The following is a 20,381-nucleotide window of genomic DNA, read 5'->3' as shown; positions in this document are numbered from 1 at the left end:
CACAGCTTTCTCACCACTTAGATTACTTTTTGATACCATCCTTAGACAAAGCAGAAACTTCTTGTATTTTCCGATGACATACAAGTGGAAAGATTACAGATTTTAATCGTCTTTAATTTTGTTACGTTATACGTTTTAGGAACATTTCATCTATACAAACACCACAAAACTATTCTCGATTGTATTTCTGAATGTTATGTTACACTTAAAGTAGTTCACTGTTTTAAATACATCTAATTAAGAAAGTTAGGTGTAAGCATAAACTATTAGTAATCAATAATATTGAATTTAGCACTGTAATAAGTTGTTGCACTTTCCCCCGCATCTTGTAAAAATATATTTTCATTGTTCAAATATACATTAAATCTGACTATCATATAATAAGTTAAATACAAAACCAAAGAAAAACAGAGTAAAATATAATTCAAAATATTTTGCTAACAATGTTAACTGTTTATAAATAATCAATTGTATTAACTAAGGAGTAGGATGGCACAGTTCTTAGTATGCTTTTTGTTTTGTTTCTTTTTCATAAATACAACAGTAGTACCTGATGACTCAGTGCAGATCAGTAAATCAAGGAACAAAACAATTATTGCGCCCGGCTCCTCAATGGGCTTTGACGTGCTAATGCGTTGGTTTCACAGTCCGAGTGTGGCAAGACTCTAATGTCTCCCGACTTCGAAGAGAGAGGTGAAACAGCCCTGTCGCAGTACACGAATATAATTATATCGTATTAATTTCTTTAGATACGTGATTCTTTTAATACAGTCTTTGCTGTGCTCTTGAGGATCCTTGTGATATTTCGAGCTCTGTTTGAATGATAAGTGTCGCAGTTTAAATAATTTTCATAGTTAGAAATTATGAAACGCTCTGTTAAAAGCAAGGGAGTTTTTATGTCCGTTACAGTAAAAGAAAATGCCTGACAAAGTAGGGCTTGGACAGATTCCAAGTGCATTTTTGCAATTTACGTTGCATTGTGCATTGTGCATTGTGCTGCTGTAATACAGTTTAAAATAATTAAAAGTCTAAACAGTATCAGCTTTATTTATGGGTTGCAATTTAAAAAAAGTCAAAAACCGCACTCAAAATGCAATTTAGAGCTTTCTGGCAAGAGGAGACACCCAAATTAATAATGTAACACTGCCACAGGGTTATACTGCTATTTCCTTAGGTACTTCATTCAAAAAAAAATTTTTTTTTGAATCCCCAGCGGAACCGGGCATCCATAAGAATCAAGTAATAGGTTTATTCCATGCTGAAAAAAAGAAGAAAGAAAACACATTCCATAGGAATAAGCGCTTTTATATAGCGCCTTTAAAGGTGACTTCTCAAAACGCTTTACAGGATAAAAACAACAATAACAACAACAACAATATTGTGTTTCACTGCACTTTGACAGATCGTCCTTAAATCAATTGTTGATCAATTGTCTCTGTTTACTACTTGTATGGAGTGACTGAGCTCCGCTCTGTACCACACAATGATCCCCCCTGAGTCTCTGCCCCAGGTGATTTGGGTTTTTTTGACAGAGGGCAAAACCCTCTGTCAAAAAACCCCAAATCACACCTTGCTAATACATTTGCGGTCTTTTCAAAGTATGTGCTGTCCCTTGACAAAACAAGGCTCGCCAGATAATGTGAATCGAAACCTGTTTTTCTAGCTTTTAAAGTCGTGCGATTTGTAAGCAGGAACACATCATTATATCTTACATATGAAAAATACATAATATAGCTCCCAAACAAACGCAAACGTGTTTCTAATAAAATGCTTTTATTCACTCAATCTGACAATTTCAGGAAGACTAAGAAAGGACTAAGGAAGTTGTCATCTGTTGTTGAAGCTCTGTGAGCTTGGTGACTTTGAGACCACTTGTTATCCCAAGTTGTTTGAATCGCCACAATTCAAATAGAGAAAAAAGAGCTGACTGACAAGATTTAAGATGTGGCTGTCAATGTTGGATTAAAAAAAACACATTGCCCAACGTTAGTTGCGTTGCTTGAAAAATAATTTTATTTCGAGAGACTGGATAAGTAATTCAACTGTTTTTTTTTAACTTCCTGAAAAACAAGTAATAATTTAACAATAAGTGCAAAAGTTTATGATATGTCGCTGTTGTGAATGTCTGTGGAGTGTATCTTATTTGCCTGTCCTGGCTGTGCTCTCTCGCTCGCCCTCCCCCCCCCTCTCTCTCTCAATTCAATTCAATTCAAGGTGCTTTATTAGCATGACAGATGGGTACAATCAGTGTTGGGTATTTACTTTGTAATCTGTGGTCCTTTTAACTGTTTTTACATCTATTGTATTGCTTTGAGCTGCCACTTTTAAAGGTGATATATATAATCAAAGCTTTAACTTGCTTTAACTCCGCAAGTCTGAATTCTTGTGTCCATCCTATCTGAACCCGAAAGTATTACAATATGTATCTATATAGCAGGTGGTGTACAGCTTTTTAGTATAGATTACACTTTTCTAAAATGTATTTAAAAAATAAAAATGATTACAATCTAATCTTTCCACATTTGATCCCAAGATCCCAAGAAAAATAAATCTAAACGGGGAGAAAGCTATGCTGAAAGTTTATTAAGATACTTAGAAGACAAAGATATCAATTTATGTTGCATTTGTCTGATTGTGAATCAAAAAACACATATATTTAAACACGCGTTTGCGATTTAAATCAATATAAATGTTTATATTGTAACGCATAGGTGACTATTCATTGTTATTTAAATGACTTAAATTTGATCATGTTGTGATATTTAGAAATATAAATTTGTTTGGTGCGAGTGAAGTTTTATTTAATCTTTGACCCAGGGAAAAGTTTTATTTTTTCAAAGAAATGTTTGTTAAAAAAAAAGTCATGGCTCCGGCTGGATTCGAACACCCAACGTGAGATGTTTGAGTCGGGAAGCTAACCCACAGCGCCACTGGCAAGGTCACATGAGGAGTGTTGAAAAAGCCCTACAGAAACATTATCAACAGACAATGTACAGCGTGTACTATTCTTGTGTTGCGGTACATGAATATAATTATATCGTTATTAATTTCTTTAGATACGTGATTCCATATTATATTCCCTTTTAATCAAATTCTAAAAGTATGCTTGTTGACTCCGGTATCACGTTAGTTAAAGACTTCGATGCTTAAAATGTTTAGGGAGAAATGGAATACTGGTGTGTATTTTTTCTTTAAAGTATCGAGACCAGCCATATCGCAACACCCATCCCCCCACTGCCACACGCTCCCTAACCCTTCACAGCTGCGACTGCCCAATACCTCCTCCATCCCCCCACAAACATGGCCGCCTACAGCCACAACCCCCGACGGCTACTCACCCACCCATCCCCCACAGCTGCCACTCTCCAACACCTCCGCCATTAACACCTGCAGCACTGAAAGCAGTATGAGCACCATCCCCCAGGCCAGGCTGACCATCACAGCTGACCAGGTGAAGAAGGAGCTGAAGAGGCTGCACGTGGGTAAGGCCACAGGACCAGATAACATCTGCCCCAGAGTTCTGAGGGCCTGTGCTGATCAGCTGAGCGGAGTGCTCCAGCGACTGTTCAACCTGAGCCTGCGCTTGGAAAGAGTCCCGGTGCTCTGGAAGACATCATGCCTGGTCCCGGTACCAAAGAAAGGGCGCCCCTCTGTCCTCAACGACTACAGACCAGTTGCACTGACTTCCCACATCATGAAGACACTGGAGAGGCTGGTCTTATCCCACCTGAGACCCCTGGTCAGCTCATCACTGGACACCCTACAGTTTGCCTACCAGCCCAGTGTTGGTGTGGAGGATGCGATCATCTACATGCTGCAAAGGGCCTACTCACACCTGGACAGGGCTGGCAACACTGTAAGGATCATGTTTTTCGACTTCTCCAGTGCCTTCAATACCATCCAGCCCTTACTTCTAAGGAGGAAGCTGGAGGAGATGCAAGTCGATGCCTCCACGACCTCGTGGATCACTGACTACCTGACAGGCAGACCACAGTCTGTGAGACTTCAGAACTGTGTGTCTGAACAGGTAGTGAGTAACACAGGGGCACCTCAAGGGACAGTTCTTTCTCCATTCCTCTTCACCCTCTATACTTCGGACTTTAAGTACAACTCAAAGTCATGCCACCTGCAGAAGTTCTCAGATGACTCTGCAATTGTGGGATGTATCAAAGGTGAGCAGGAGGAGGAGTACAGAGGACTGGTCAGCAGCTTTGTGGAGTGGTGTGGGGTGAACCACTTGGAACTGAATGTGACGAAGACAAAGGAACTGGTGGTAGATTTCAGGAGGAAAAAGGTCAAACCTACTCCTGTCTACATCCATGGGAGTGGCGTGGAGATGGTGGACTCGTACAAGTACCTGGGAGTGCACATCGACGATAGACTGGAATGGTCTAAGAACATCGAGGCCATCTATAAGAAGGGACAGAGCCGACTCTACTTCTTGAGGAGGCTCAGGTCCTTCAATGTGTGTAGTAAGATGCTACACATGTTCTATCAGTCGGTGGTAGCGAGTGCCATTTTCTACGCAGTGGTGTGCTGGGGCTCTGGGATTAGAGCAGTAGATTCCAAAAGGCTGAACAAGCTCATCAGGAGAGCAAGCTCTGTCATTGGGTTTGACCTGGACTCCTTGGAGGTAGTGGCTGAGAGGAGAATGAGGTCCAAACTAGAGGCCATCATGGACAACTTCTCCCATCCCCTCTTTGACAGGCTGGCAGGAATGAAGAGCACGTTCAGCAATAGACTGATTCATCCACGGTGCGACAGGGAGCGCTACAGGAGGTCATTCTTGCCGTCTGCCATAAGACTGTACAACGCATCCACCTTGCGTCTTGGCAGAGGCAACATCGACAGTGACCTGTTTCTGGACTAAACGCATCTACACATCTACTGCTACATCTGTTCTCTTTCTTTTTCTTTTTTCTTTTTCCCGTTTACAACCACTTTTTGTGCAATATATGCCAGGGACCTGTGCAATACATTTATATTTATATCAATAGTTACATCTATATTTATATTCATATGTGTGATATGAGTGTGATACGATTTTCTGTGTACTGTTCTGTTCTAGTTTGTTCTTGTGCGTCCGGACTGTGAGTAACTCTTGTATTGTATTGTATGTATTGTACTATTATTATATAATTCGTTACACTGTGGCTGTGTTGTGTGTGTTAAGCTGCTGTTGCACTGCAATTTCCCTCACGGGATCAATAAAGTATCTATCTATCTATATACTGTATGTTTATGTTCCAAAATGAATATCGTTTATAGCCTTCACACGCGTTACAGTATGCTCCTATTCTTTTTATGCTCAGCTACTAAGATTTCCCTTCAGTGGTAAAATTCCATATAAATATTCAATACTAAAACAGGCACAGTAAAGACATTTAAATCTTTCTACGACCAACCAACGGACCACGAGTGCCCCTGTAGGTCAACCAATCACGTACCGCGGTATTTTGCGTCATCGCGCGTCACGATGCGCGAGGCCGTAGCCAATTACCTCCGGTACGTGTCTGTGGCGCGCACTTTGAATGGCTGCATCTGTACCTTGTATTAGAGTTAGTTTCTTACTAAAGTGCATTTTCTGTACTTTACACATTGCTAGAATTAGGGGGGTTATGAAAATAGAGAACTATTAGAAAATTACCAAGCAGATTAATAAATACATAAATAGTCATAACCCCCAACTTTTTTTTGCCAAGAATATACCTGAGCGGTCTGTATAATTAGAGGCACGTGAGCTCTTTGTTCTATGGAACAGCTTGGGGGTAAGAGTATAATAATTCAGGCACACTGGGATAAACAAATATTTGTTGACATTGACAATACTCACACTAAACAACTCACTACATAAACATACAATACACAAATTACTCTATGTACAAATTGTCAAATAAAGCGTCCCAGAGGTCAAAAGTCTTAACCACCCATAAAAACACCCTACCAAGTATTCCATTGATAAGTAATGTCTATTAAGGCTAAAACAAGATAAGATGCTTTTTAAACTAAACAATACAACCCGCTGTTAAATCTCTCTGTAAACCTGGATGATACAAAATCAATGGCAATTTCTCTCCCCACTAACAAAGGAGAGGCCATTTTAAAACCAAGGGATTGTTCACACAGGAAATTAAAATTCCTAACAACAACAGAATAGTAAGCTCTCTTAACAAAATTCAAATACTTAGCTCCAATCTAGTCTTTCCAGATAATCAGAAGCACTTGCCTTCCTCTTCTTGTACCTCTCCCTTTTCCTCTACCTCTGTCCATCATCTCCTGTACCTGCTTGTTTTATGCTGTCTTCCTAGACTGTTCATCAACACTTAATGATTTACCCAGAACTTAACTAAGGTAAACCACTGTAAACCACTGTAAACTTTATGATTGATTTTATCACTGAATCTAGGACCACTGCATCTCAGCAAACATCCCCATGCTTTCAAGCTGGAAATATTGACACAAGCCCATTGTATCTAGATTGACTTCATAACATGACTTCATCTTGTTTTTATTCCTATAATAAATGCAGCATTACTGTCATATAATAAAGTTTATTACAGCACAGGAATAACAGAATAGAAAGTAAATTAAACATACTCACTTCCCACTCAACCAACATTGTTCCTGAAGTGTATACTCTTCAAATTTATTTTCTTATTAACTGCCAGATACAGGAAAACTGAGACTGATAACTCAGGGGCCAGTGGAGGTTTTAATTGTTAACATTACTTTTAATTTGCATACAGGCATTACTCTCATAATAGTTCTACACACAACAAAAATCTAATGATTTCGTGATCGAACCTGAATAACTAAAAGCATAATCCATGAAGGACTTCTACATAAACATTAACTCTTTGTTAACAGAAGTCGAAGCAGACAGAAGATGCGCAAGGGGGCATCCACATTTACTCTCTTTACTGCGCAGCCTACAAATAGGCAATTTTGATCTGCGAATGCAGAAAAAATTGTGAATGCAGAACTCACAAATATTGAGGTTTTACTATAATCCAAAACCTCTTTAATTCAAAAGTTCACAACCAACACTGGGATATGAAAAAAACAAAAAATAGACAATTAATGAGTTTTCATGCTGTGCAGCAATAAGTTTAAGAACTAGCACAAAGAGCACAAGAAATACGCTACTGTTATGCTAAACATAATGCAACATATTTCTAAATAATACATTGTTTTCATGGCATGCACTAAACTGGAACTACAAATCTGAATTTTTGATCAACTATATCCTACTGAATATTCAATCTACAGAATTATTCATAATAGGTGAATCAGAAAGAAGTGCAAAAATACATTAAGGAACATTTTTAATCATAATATGCATATGAAATGTCTCTTCTAACTTTTTTTACTGGCATAAAAACATTTATTTACAAAGAATTACAAAGTGCAAACATTCTTACTTTATAAACATTAAACATAGTGTAGTACTGGTTATTATTCATGATAAAATGCTACTGAGGGTGGTACACAAGACAAAAACATCTGAAACACCATTCTAAAAATCAATACTATAAAAAGTATTGGGTATATAGGAAATATTGATTTTTACTCACTTGTCTGTTTTGAAGAATATCGCACAACCATCCACGTGTTTCCTTTCCTGCTCCGACACCAATTTGGCACGAGATTTTGGACAAAAAAACCCATCATATCCACGTTCCTTTAATGCTTGCAGAAAAAGAGTGTAGTATTGCTCTGTTTCAACTTCCTAGAAAACAATGCTGTTAGTCAGTTTTCACATTCATTGCAACAAAGTGTAAACATAGGCTAAAATAATCACCTTTAAAAGCATATTTAAGTCAATACTGAAAAAAGTATATTGTGTGGAACTAGAATCATACCTGTAACCATACTATAACTTGCTTGAGAAGACCCAAAGACGTCTGTTCCAAGAGCACAATTAAAATTTTAAACTCCGCTATTGTAAAAAAAAGATTATTAACTACTTGAGGGAGAACACTGTAAAGCATGAGAGCTAGAGAGGTCAATGAGTGTTAACCTCTATAAAGATAATTTATGAATCAGGAAAAAAATACATCTGATTGTGGATCAAAACTGTGCCTGGTTTTAGCTTTACAATTCTATTTAAAAGCAAAGAGTAATTTTCTTTTACTCATTTAGGGACAAATTTACAGACATGGAAATTTAGTCTAATATTTCAACCAACTTTTGCCATTCAGGCTTAAGTAGTATCTTACCTGAAGACTTATGATATCTGCATCAGAGTTGACTATTTCCTCCATAATTCCCTTTTTTCTGTACTCCCAATTCAGTGCCCAGGAAGGACAGTAGCCATATAGCTGCCTTGTGGCATATTTGTCACATAGCACATTGTAACACATGACTGTGAACACAGCTGTATGGTGGAAAAAAAAAAGTGTTCCAATTCTCTTGCACATGTAAGATGCAATGAAATTATTATAATTAATGTGAGATTTGTTATGTTGTCAGAGAAAACAGAATATATGGTACAACTACCAATAAAAGCACCATTCATTTATTTAGTGCTAATCTTTACAAAGAAATCTAAAGCACTTCACATTCAGGAAGGGCTTCAACAAAATGTATCTCTTGTAAGAGGTGTGACTGCTATTACATACCAGCAATTCCCTTCACAATAGAATAGTTTGAATAAATGAGGAATTCTGGATGTCAGACTGAGATACCCTGAACTGGGATACAAGCAGGGCACTGGGTTAACAGCCTGACTCTTCTGAAATGTGCCAAGGACAGGTATTAGTTTAACATCCCAGCCTAAAAAGACTACCTCCTACAGCCCAATGTCATCAAAATACACTGATATAGAGATGTGAATCTTCATTTCTAGAGTCTTGTTCTAACCTGAACGGTAAATTCAACAACTTAATTACTTTAGAGACTGGATAAATTTACTGCAGTTAAGTTGGTAATTAAATCAAACAGACCAACTATGTAACTGACGGCTTGGGTATAACAAAAACCAGAAGACACTAGGCTAGGGGTGTCAAACGTACAATCACAAGGTGGGTCCAGCCTACCTAGTGTTTGGATAATATGTCAGGTAACTTCAGAGGATTAGTCTAGATTCAATTCACACCTTTTCTGAGCCTTCATAGGCCACATACCAGGCAAGTGTCTTTGGTGTTATAATTGCATGCTTTGCCAACACAACACTCTCTGTAGTTTTCTACCTTTATCCTATTGCTCCCTGTTTGATACTGTCAGAAAACTACTCTGACCGGGGTATGTCCTTGCATGAAAACACTAGGAATAAATGGTACAGCAAAACCTGGGCACTTCCTCTAAACTAATGCTAAAAAATTCTGGAGCATCCTCACTGACTAAGTCACTGTGGGTCAAACTGGACCTAATGGGTTTTTATGATCACAAAAGAATATTTCTTGAACACAGTGATAAGGGCTTTCTAATTTGCAATGTGGTTGAAGAGAAATGGAGAAATCTATATTTACCTGAATGGAAAGTGGACATTTGACATGTACAACAGGTAGATGTTGTCAAAGACCAATAGCAATAGTTGTACAAGTCAAATTCATTGCTCTTTTATATTAAGAATGTCTGGCAAATGTTCATTTCTGGTATTTATTTCATATTGTTAGACATTCCTTTAACCTGGCCTTTTGATTGTATCATTTCAGTTAAAATGCTAAAAATCTGTTAAGAAACAAGTTAAGTGAAAAAAATACTTCTCACTTGTCATCACAGCCCCTATGTTATTTGTACCAGTTCCTCAAAGCTTACATTAGATTTCTGATTACTAATTCCAGAGCCTATATAACTCTTGAATTAAATCCTATCGATAACAATTGATAAACTAGAGTCCTTTAACTTTTTCGTCTTTTTGTGTTAGTTCCTTAGTTTCTTGCATTTACATTAGGATTTTTTTCCTCTTATCTATAGACCATATTTATGTTCATTTATTATTGGAAAAAATAAATATTAAAAATGGTATCACATACAACAATGAACAGATGTGAACAATCAGCATGATATGGCATACTTGGTACCTAAACAAACTGTATTAAGTCCAACACTGATATTAAAATAGGAAAAGAAGAGAAGAAACAAAAAAATAAATCAGGGGTGTAGAAGAGAAAATCAAAGAAGGGAAAAGAAAAAATGCAGTGAAAGGACAGAAGAGGGAAGCCACAGTCCTTAAAGTCTGTCAAATGTCTGGGTCAAACTGCAAGCTCTTAAAGGGCTGCTAGGCAGAATCTTTTTTTTTCATTAGGGCCACAGAAGGAAAACCTAATTCTTTCAATTTTTTTTTTCAAGGTGGAGAAAGTGCATCATATTCCTTACCCAATGAGTGAAAGTGGGTGCAAAAGGTTGTTTCCAATGGAGCAAAATCTAACATCTCTTAGATAAAATTATAAGGGACACCAAAGAAAGCAGTAAGGCTCAAGGGGCAACATATTACATTTTTGAAAGATACTTAAATCTCTTTAAAAAACTTTAGATTTCTAAAATAGTTACAGTGCAGGACAAGACCAGTATATGTGGAGGAGAGAAGCAGGGGCCTGCTCGCCCTTACCAAACTTAGGATAGATGTTTGGGGAAATTTTAGCCAGTTTAACCTTACAAAAGTAGGTTCGGTGAACTATTTTGAACTGTATTAAATAAATTCTTGAACATATAGATGAGGAATGTATTCAAGACTATACTTTTCCATATCTCTTTACAAAGTTCAAATCCTAATTCCTGTTCCCACAAAACGTTTACCAATGTAACCAATGTAGTGCAATCCGGAGACAATATAGAGAAGTACTGTACATTTGGGAAATTTGGCACTTTGTTTCGGATAGTGTCTGATCGGAAGGTAACAAAAGAAGTGTGATTTTGGTAGCTTAAATTTGGCCGATAGCTGCTCAAACAAAGCAAAACAGCCATCAATGATCTCTACAAGAGGTAACACCTCTACTGCCCCAAAAGAGGAATGCTTGGTCTATAACAGAAGGAGGAAACAAATGATTTACACGGAGAAGAGCACAAACACTGGAAGACTGAAATCGAAAGTGTTTCCTAAACTGTGCCCAAGTGCTATGAGACTTCCTAACCAGGTGATTACTGCTAAATTGGGAAATTGAGAGAGGAAGGGAGGGCAGGTAGTGATGAGGAAGAACAGGAAAAAAGTTCCACATGCAACCAAGATGGGCAGTGCAACAGGGAATAGGAATGCATCCAGTAAGAGGTCACTCATTAACAAACAAAAATTTGGGTAATATAAGGTCCCCATCCTATTTTGATCTTTGATGAAATCCTTTACATGATCTCAGGGACTTATTATTCCAAATAAAAAAGATGTATTTTGATCACGAGATCTTAAAAGGGATTTGGGAATAACTATTGGGATGTGCTAAAATAAGTAAAATAAACATTTTGGTAGGATGCTCATCTCAATAGTGTTTATGCATCCAACTAAGGACAAAGGTAATGGTAGAACCAATGAGAACCAATGTAAAGTGCATTCTAATAAAGGCAAAAAAAATTGATTTAAAAAGGGGGACAGACTTACCTTTATGCCCAGATAGTTAAAACCATTTTTCACAATTCTAAAAAGAAACTAAGAGGAAGTGCATACGGCACACGGAGACTCCAGTAATCTGCAACATGGTGAGTTGTAAGAGTCCCCATAAAAATCAAAATGACAATAAAAGGATACATGTCCATTATTGTCACTGGATCCCACTGGTATTTTTTGCCATGTGCGTTCCTCTTTTTGCCATTGCTATTTGTGTTTGTGAATAAAACAGCAAAAAACAAGTTGAGCGAGGAATATTGTTTTGTAGTGTCCAGGTGTGCTCCCGTGCCGGGAAGAAGGAGTGCTATACCAATTCTATATCCTCTTCATGCTCACTCTCCTATCTCTCTTCAGTGTATGTAGCTGGGGGGGGGGGGTACGTGTTTTTGCTGTCCTGTGCACCATTGATTTTGCAGCCTGGAGTGGGGCACTATGTGGAGGAGGGGTGGGAATCATTCTCCTTCTTTTCCCAGAAGGGACATCTGCGTTCTCACTTGTAGAGGCAGTGATGGTTTCTTCAAGAATCTCACGGTAAATAATAAAGAAAATTGAGAAGAAAATTATGAAAATAAGATCATAGAGCTACAAGACAATCTGGTTTCTAGACTGTTAGCAATGTGAAAATTTGTATAATGAAAATTAAATGAATCCAGGGTATATACTGTCTTGTACCCATTGCTTGCCGGATGAGGCCCTACTACCTGTATTGGATAAAGGACTTAGAAAATTGATGGATGGATAGAAATTCCCGTTACTTTACATGTAAGAGCTTATGACTCATTTCCATGTATTAAAAATCACTCAATATTAGTCAAAATGAATGATCAAACTAAGAACTCTATTGCATGTGTATAATAGCAAAATCAGTTAACAAGACACACAAATGTGTAAAAATTGTAACTTGTTGAATGTCAGCATAGTGCAACTAAGTTAATAGCTATGCAAATGACTTTCAACCCCTCTCATTTTTAATCCTTTAAGCCTGGGAAATGCTTTCCTTATTTTGTTTTTATAATATCTAAATCACTTGGAATATACTGAATACTAATACTGAAAATAAGGAAGACGACAACATTTTCTACAACTAAAATCACTAAATAAACAAGATCACAACAGAAGCAGCCGTGAAGGGAAATGTTCCTATACCAAGGTGTGGATATATATAGTAGCACTTGTTTTAATGGATGTTGAGTAAGATATATTGACAATATTCTTTTCAACACAAGACAGATTAAAATAGTGTACGATGATAAATATATTTTAAATAATTAAAGTTAATTTAGCTAATATTGCTCAGGATGGAATGAGTAGGTTTTCGCTAAACCATTTAAATCAAATCTGCCCCACCACAGCAAAAGAGTTTGACACCCCTATACTAGGCCCTTCAGGAACTGAGTCCAACACCACAATTTCAGAACTTTCAGCACTGTCTTGAAGGAAGAGGGTCACCTAGTAGTTCAATTTACAGCACCAACTGTTTCACCATCCAACTACTGACCTACGTAATACTAAAATAAGGTTTATGTCTAAAAATTATATATAATACACTTTAAGACATAACATATAATGCTGTAATGATGATATGTACTCCATATGATCATTTAATATAAAAAAATAACAATGAAGTGATAATTAGACTATTTTTTACAATAATGTAGTACAAAATCCTATATTTCAAAACTCAAAAATTACAGCAACATAATACATTACAACCCAGTTCCCCTTATTGCAGTACAACTGCCGCATTGCTTCTTCTGGTCAGAGGATATTTACCAACCAAATACAAGATATTTGGTGAAAAGATAGATAACCACTCTTTGTCTAATGAAATACATATAGGAATGTCATAAATCTATTTAAATACATACACAGACTTGGTAGTCGAACAAAACATCAGACTGAATAACTGTGCTAAAGAACACAATTGCCATAATAACATGGTATGTTAAACATAGAGTGAATAAAAATACTACAACTTAAAAGCAGTAATGATAACTTTATTCTCCCAAAAACTAAATGAAAGTAAAGTGTAAAAAAGTCGGGAATTTTTGTTTAAAGGTCCGGTTTGTTTTGCTCCCATTGCTACCAAACATTTAACATTAGCTTATCATGATTTGCTAAATCTTGTCCTGATTAAAGCAGGATTTAAAAATGAGAAGTGGAAAAGCAGCAACTGCTGCAGCTTAACTGTGTAAACTCCTAGATTTCTTTAAAAAATGGTATGGAATACCTATGTGACAAAATGTGGCAGCAATCCAACATGTATAGTGGGGAAAAATATTACAGATGTACAGATCCAGCCATTTGGAATGAGCAAAGCATATGGCTTCATAAATGCTGCATTACAATGCATTTTAATTCTCAACACCATTTTATTTTGTTAAAATAATCTGATGCAGGACTGTACTACTTTCTAAAACCATCAGGTGGTGCAGTGAATGCTTAATGTGGCAAGTGGAAGATTTCTGGGCTGTCAAACGAAACACATGGGCTTGAATCCTGGCAATTGCCCACCTGTCTGATAATAAAAAAAAATAACTTGCATATCATATAAATGTTTTTCTGAATTTGATATATCATAGTGTAAAATATTAAATTAATATTAAAAATAAAGGTAGGACTGTTTCACTTAGCAAGATTTCTCAGTTGGATATATAAAAATCTTATCACTGTTTTTTTTCTTCGTTCTTTCTTTTGTTTCTGTTCTTAGTCCTCAGTTTCCCTCTCCACAATGTTCACGTATAGAAATTATGATCCACAAACACTTTTAGACATCGGAACAAGATCCGCAGGACTATCACTTAGTCTGGAAGATCTGGATTGCATCAGCTCGTACAGACTTCTCCGACAAGGCCTGGAAACCATGGTATCACCTGAACAAGGTAACCAAGCCAGGAAACGTCGCAAACGACGTGAACGAAAACGGAAACGCAGTAAGCAAGCTGGGCTACAAACAAGACTAAAGACCGAACAGAACAAACATCCTTTACCAACCATTTTACTCGCCAATGTCCGATCCCTCGACGACAAACTCGATCTCAGACTGAGACTCTACACACAATGACACAATGAAAAATTAAAGAATGCTGCGCTTTTATTTTTACTGAAACATGGCTAACAGACAGTATTATGGACGCGGCGATACACCTAGACAGATTTTCTGCCTTCCACATGTACAGAACTACAGAGTCCAGTAAAACCAGGGGTGGGGGAGTGTGCATTTCTATTAACAACGTGTGGTGCAACAATGTATCTACCATCACGAAACACTGCTCACCTGCTCTGGAATCACCACATCACTCTAATTCTCCTCCCGGCATACAGACAGCTGCACAGGCGAGTGAAACCAGTGGTCAGAACGATGAAACTGTGGCCTGAAGGAGCTGAATCAGTCCTGCAGGACTGTTTATAATGCACTGACTGGGGTGTGTTTAAAGAGGCTGCCACACAGAGATCATACACCGACATACAGGAATATGCATTGTCAGTCACTAGTTACATCAGGAAATGTGCTGACGATGTTACACTCACAAAAGAAATAAGAACTTTTCTTAACCAGAAACCATGGATGAACAGTGAGGTTCGCATCCTAATCAAAGCAAGGGATGCAGCATTCAAATCGGGCAATAAATCAGAACTAAGGTCAGCCAGAATCAATCTAAACAATGGTATTAAACATGCAAAAAACACACTCAAACAGGAATTAGAGGAACACTTTACCACTAATGACCCAAGGCGCATGCGGCAAGGTATACAGGGCCTCACAGACTACAAGAGGAAGAACATCTGTGCACCTGCCCATGATGCCTTCCTGCCTAACGAGCTCAACACCTTCTATGCTCGGTTTGAAGCCAGCAACACAGAACCAGTCAACAGAGCTGCACCCTCCGCAGCTGACCAGCTGCTCTCACTGTCTGCAGATGAGGTGAGGAGATCTCTGCTAAAAGTGAACACACGCAAGGCTGCTGGACCCGACGGCATACCCAGTTGTGTCCTCAGAGCCTGCGCCAATCAACCAGCGGGTATATTCACAGACATTTTCAACATGTCTCTGGCCCAAGCTGTAGTCCCCACTTGCTTCAAGACAACCACCATCATCCCAATACCGAAGAAAACCACAGTGACATGTCTTAATGACTACCGACCGGTGGCACTAACACCTGTCATCATGAAGTGCTTCGAGAGGCTGGTCATGAAGCACATTAAGGACCCCATTCCAAACACACTGGACCCGTACCAATTTGCCTACCGGCCCAACAGATCCACAGATGATGCAATCTCCATTGCCATACACACTGCCCTATCCCATCTGGATAAAAAGAACATATACACAAGACTACTATTCATCGACTTCAGCTCAGCTTTTAACACTATCATTCCAGAGAAACTAGTCAAGAAACTCAGTGCACTGGGTCTCAACACCACCCTCTGCAACTGGATTCGGGACTTTCTGACAGGCAGACCAGGCTGTCAGGCTTGGAAACCACACCTCCGGCACACTAACTCTGAACACTGGGGTCCCCCAGGGGTGTGTGCTTAGTACATTGCTCTACTCCCTCTACACCCATGACTGTAAGGCCAAACACAACACCAACCCCATCATCAAGTTTGCCAATGACACCACAGTTGTAGGTCTAATCACAAACAATGATGAGAGGGCCTACAGGGAGGAGGTCAATCTCCTTACAACGTGGTGTGAAAACAACAACCCCACCCTCAATGTCAGCAAAACCAAGGAGCTGATCGTTGATTTCAGGAAACTGCAAAACTGACATGCCCCTATCCACATCAACGGGACTGAAGTAGAAACGGTCAGTAACTTCAAATTCCTTGGCGTCCATATCACCGAGGACCTCACATGGTCTCTCAACGCCACCTGTCTGATCAAGAAAGCTCAACAGCGCCTGTACTTCCTAAGACGGTTGAAGAAGGCTAAGATATGTCCCCAGATCCTCACTTACTTTTACAGATGCACTACAGAAAGCACACTGACAGGTTGCATCACAGTGCGGTATGACAACTGCAGTATTGCTGACTGCAAAGCCCTACAGCGGGTGGTGAAAACTGCCCAGTTCATCAATGGGCTTGCCCTTCCATCTATAAAGGACATTTATGACAGACGCTGCTTGAGGAAAGCTCTAAGCACCATCAAAAACCCCACGCACCCCAGCTACAGACTGTATGACCCTCTACCATCTAGAAAACGGTACTGGAGCATTCGGGCCCAGACTACCAGACTCAGAGACAGTTTTTACCCCCACACTACCAAACTATTAAACTCCCAGCCTCTCTCACCTCACCTCTCACCTATGATCTGAACCTCACAGTGCCTTCTTTCTTACCAAAAACTCAAACACACATTGAAATCTACCTCTTCCTTACATGTCAAAAAGCTCACTCCCCATTATTTCTATCCTTTTATTTCATTCTGTTGATGCATGTTTTTGCACATCTGATGTTGTTTTGCACATTACCTGTTACCTTTTGTTGTTTTGCACATTGCCTGTTGTTGTTTTTGCACACTGCCTCTTGTCTCTGTCTTTCTTTTATTATACAATTGTATTGTTGTTTTTTTGTACTACTTATCGTCTGAGAGCTAGCTAAATAGCATTTCGTTATACCATATACCTGTATATGAGTATAACGACAATAAACTTTTTTTTACCCTTTATGGCGACACTCCAAATTGAGCTTCACAGTTCACAGTGCATGGCAGAGTAAAAACCAAGCCCTGAAGTCCAAGGAACTCTCTGCAGACCTCTGAGATAGGATTGTGTCAATCTGTCAATCTGGAAAAGGGTATAAATAAAATTGGCAAAGCATTGAAGGTACCCAGGAGCACAGTGGCATCCATCATTGTCAAATGGAAGAAGTATGGAATGACCAAGACTCTTCCTAGAGCTGGCCGTCCAGCCAAATTAGGTATTTGGGCAAGAAGGGCCATGGTCAGGGAGGTGACCGAGAACCCAATGGCCACACTAACAGAGCCTCAGAGTTCCAGTGTACAGATGGAAGAATCTCCCAGAAGGACAACCATTTCTGCAGCACTCCATAACTCAGGTCTCTATGGTAGACAGGCTAGACGAAAGCCACTCCTGAGTAAAAGGCATATGACACCACACATGGAGTTTGCCAAATGGCACCTAAAAAGGACTCTGAGAGCATGAGGAAAAAGATTCTCTGGTCTAATGAGACAAAAACTGAACTCCATATCCGGCAAAAACAAGGTACAGCTCATCATCTGGCTAATACCATCCCTATGGCGAAGCATGGTGGTGGCAGCATCATGATGTAGGGATACTTCACAGTGGCAGGGACTGGTAAAACTGGTCAGGATTGAGGGAAAGATGAACAGAGCCAAATACAGAGAGGTCCTTGAAGAAAACCTGCTCCAGAGCCCGCACAACCTTGGACAAGGGCGAAGATTCACCTTTCAGCATGACAACAATCTGAAGCACACAGCCAAGACAATGCTGGAGTGGCTTTGGAACAAGTCTCTGAATGTTCTTGAGTGACCCAGCCAAAGAGTGGACTTGAACCCCACACAAGATCTGTGGAGAAACCTGAAGATTCCAGTTCACCAACGCTCTCCATCCAATCTGACAGAGTCTGAGAGAATCTGCAGGAAAGAATGGGAGAAACTGCCCAAAACCAGGTGTGCAAAGCTGGTAGAAGCATACCCAAGAAGACTCACAGCTGTAATCGCTGCTAAAGCTGGTCCTACAAAGTACTGAATAAAGGGTCTGAATACTTATGTAAATGGGAGATTTCAGTTTTTAATTTTTTATAAATTTGCAAAAATTCCTAAAAACGTGTTTTCATATTGTTATTATGTGGTTTTGTGTGTCAATTGATGGCAAAAAAAAATTAATTCATCCATTTTAAATCCACAAGTCCACAACACAACAAAGTTTGGAAAAAGTGGAGGGGTCCGAATACTTTCTGAAGGCAATGTATATGGTATATACTGTATATTTATATACCAATTAGATCATACTGCAGCTAATTTACCTGTTCGGTAATGAATGGTTATCTGCGGATAGGACTTCATGTGATTCGTGTGCGTGGCAGGTCGGAAACTGTAGTCTTTGTTCACGTATTCAATTCACATGGCCGACATTTTACATTCTACAATACACGCTGTGAAGGAAATTGACTGTATCTGACTGTACCTTTAATCGTACAATCTTACAGTCTTTGTCCTGCTTTCATCTCAAGATATAACTGTTATAACCAATGTTGTACTGTTTAATACAGTGCCAAAATAATACATGAAATTACGGTATACATTGTTGTCATTAACTTTAGTTTCTAAACTAACATTTAATAGTACTCTTTTTGTGCTGATTTGTGCCGTTTCCATTTCCGATTTTTTGGGGGGGCTGGGGGAGAGGGAGATGTCACTAAGCCATGCTATAAAGGCGCAGGAGAACCAAACAATTCTCTTTTTGTTAGTGTTGCATTTGTCCCATTGAAAGTAGTTCAGTGGAAATGGTTCATTTCCAGGGGTACTCTCTGTGTGGAGTTTGTATGTTCTCCCTGTGTTCGTGTGGATTTTCTCCTACAATCCAAATGCATTCTTGGAAGGCAATTGTTTCTGGGAAAATAAGCCACAGTATATGTGTGTTTGGATAAATTATTTTACATGATGGTTTCCTTATTAAGAAACTTGCAAAAAAGCCATATTAACACTTTATTCTTTTCCTGATCTTGAGTAAAATGTTTCTCTTAAGTGGCTGGTCGCTGTGCATAGTGGAATTTCTGTGCCCCTCCCCTCGATTTGTTCTGTTACTTCCTACATCATTTTGTAAGTTAGTCCAAAAATAAAATAAGACCGAGTCAACGGTCTAGTCACAATATTATACGCAATACTGATTTTGGCTTGCTTTAAGTAACCAGTGTCTTCTAGAAAATAAATAATAAACTTTTATTTTATACAGCACCCTTAAAGTGGCTTCTCAAATTGCTTTTACAGGAAGAAAACAAAAAAAGTTTGGGTGAGGTAAGGTCAGTATACACAGGCTGCAAAGGAATAGGTAAAGGTTAATTCCATGATGAAAGGTAAAGAAAAAAAACAGTTATGGCTGAGGAGTTTTGTTCAAGTATGACAAGAAAAAAAAAAGCCCACAATGAGAGATGTGATGCAGACTTCAGGAAACCCAGTCGGTTTTGTGGGAACTGGAGTTCCTAAGCTAATGCAATGCCTGTGAACGATCTACTTCAAACCTGCAATACTTCTGTTATTTTTCCTTTTTTAAAGCTTAAATGGCAGCTTTATTGGTTTCATTAAGATATTGCAAACAGATCTAATTTAACTATTGATGCAAACACACAGAAAATGCTTGAATGCCAATGCAAAACATCCACCCCAACCCCTAGTATTTTAATATTTAACATACTCATACTAAAGCATGATCTGTCTCTCTTTTTTCATTTTTGTCCATCACACAGCTCCGTGAACTTGCCCCACCACCCCCATCTTCTATTTCAGGGTGTGATATCACACTTTGAGCATTGAGTTAATTTGATCACCAAATCCTAGCGGTGTTTTTCATTGTTCAAAAATAACCCTCTTCATGCACTTAGTCAGTAAGGGGGTGACTGCCACCAGTTGAAAAGTCACCCAATGCTTTTGCGTTAAGTTTTTTCAGATACAGATATAGTAGTAGAAACTTTCCACATATTTGGTACAATACAACAATCAAATAGTGCCAGATTTAACCGAATTAGAAATTCCCAAGTTAATTAGCACACACCTTCAGCACTTTTCCCACCAAATCATCAGGTTCTTTGAATTGCCTATTTAAAAAGGATATAGTGAGAAAAGGATTACTTCTTCAGT

General features: G+C 38.7%; 1 protein-coding gene across 3 annotated transcripts in view; it reads right to left on the bottom strand.

Moving 5' to 3' along the window:
- Nucleotides 1–20,381, bottom strand: part of cnot6l (CCR4-NOT transcription complex subunit 6 like) — a 96,301-nt gene that overhangs the window by 36,113 nt on the left and 39,807 nt on the right. For all 3 annotated transcript variants that reach the window (XM_088910252.1, XM_088910254.1, XM_088910253.1), the window contains 2 exons: nt 8,220–8,377; nt 7,575–7,729 (listed from right to left, as the gene is read on the bottom strand). In XM_088910252.1, the coding sequence (XP_088766378.1) occupies nt 7,575–7,729; nt 8,220–8,377 (313 nt within the window). The remainder of the gene's footprint in view (nt 1–7,574; nt 7,730–8,219; nt 8,378–20,381) is intronic.

The sequence above is a fragment of the Atractosteus spatula genome, chromosome 3 (assembly GCF_055471065.1).
Source record: "Atractosteus spatula isolate fAtrSpa1 chromosome 3, fAtrSpa1.hap1, whole genome shotgun sequence".
Taxonomy (NCBI): Eukaryota; Metazoa; Chordata; class Actinopteri; order Semionotiformes; family Lepisosteidae; genus Atractosteus; species Atractosteus spatula.
The sequence above is the reverse complement of the archived record's forward strand: the minus strand, read 5'-3'. Positions and strand labels throughout refer to the sequence as shown.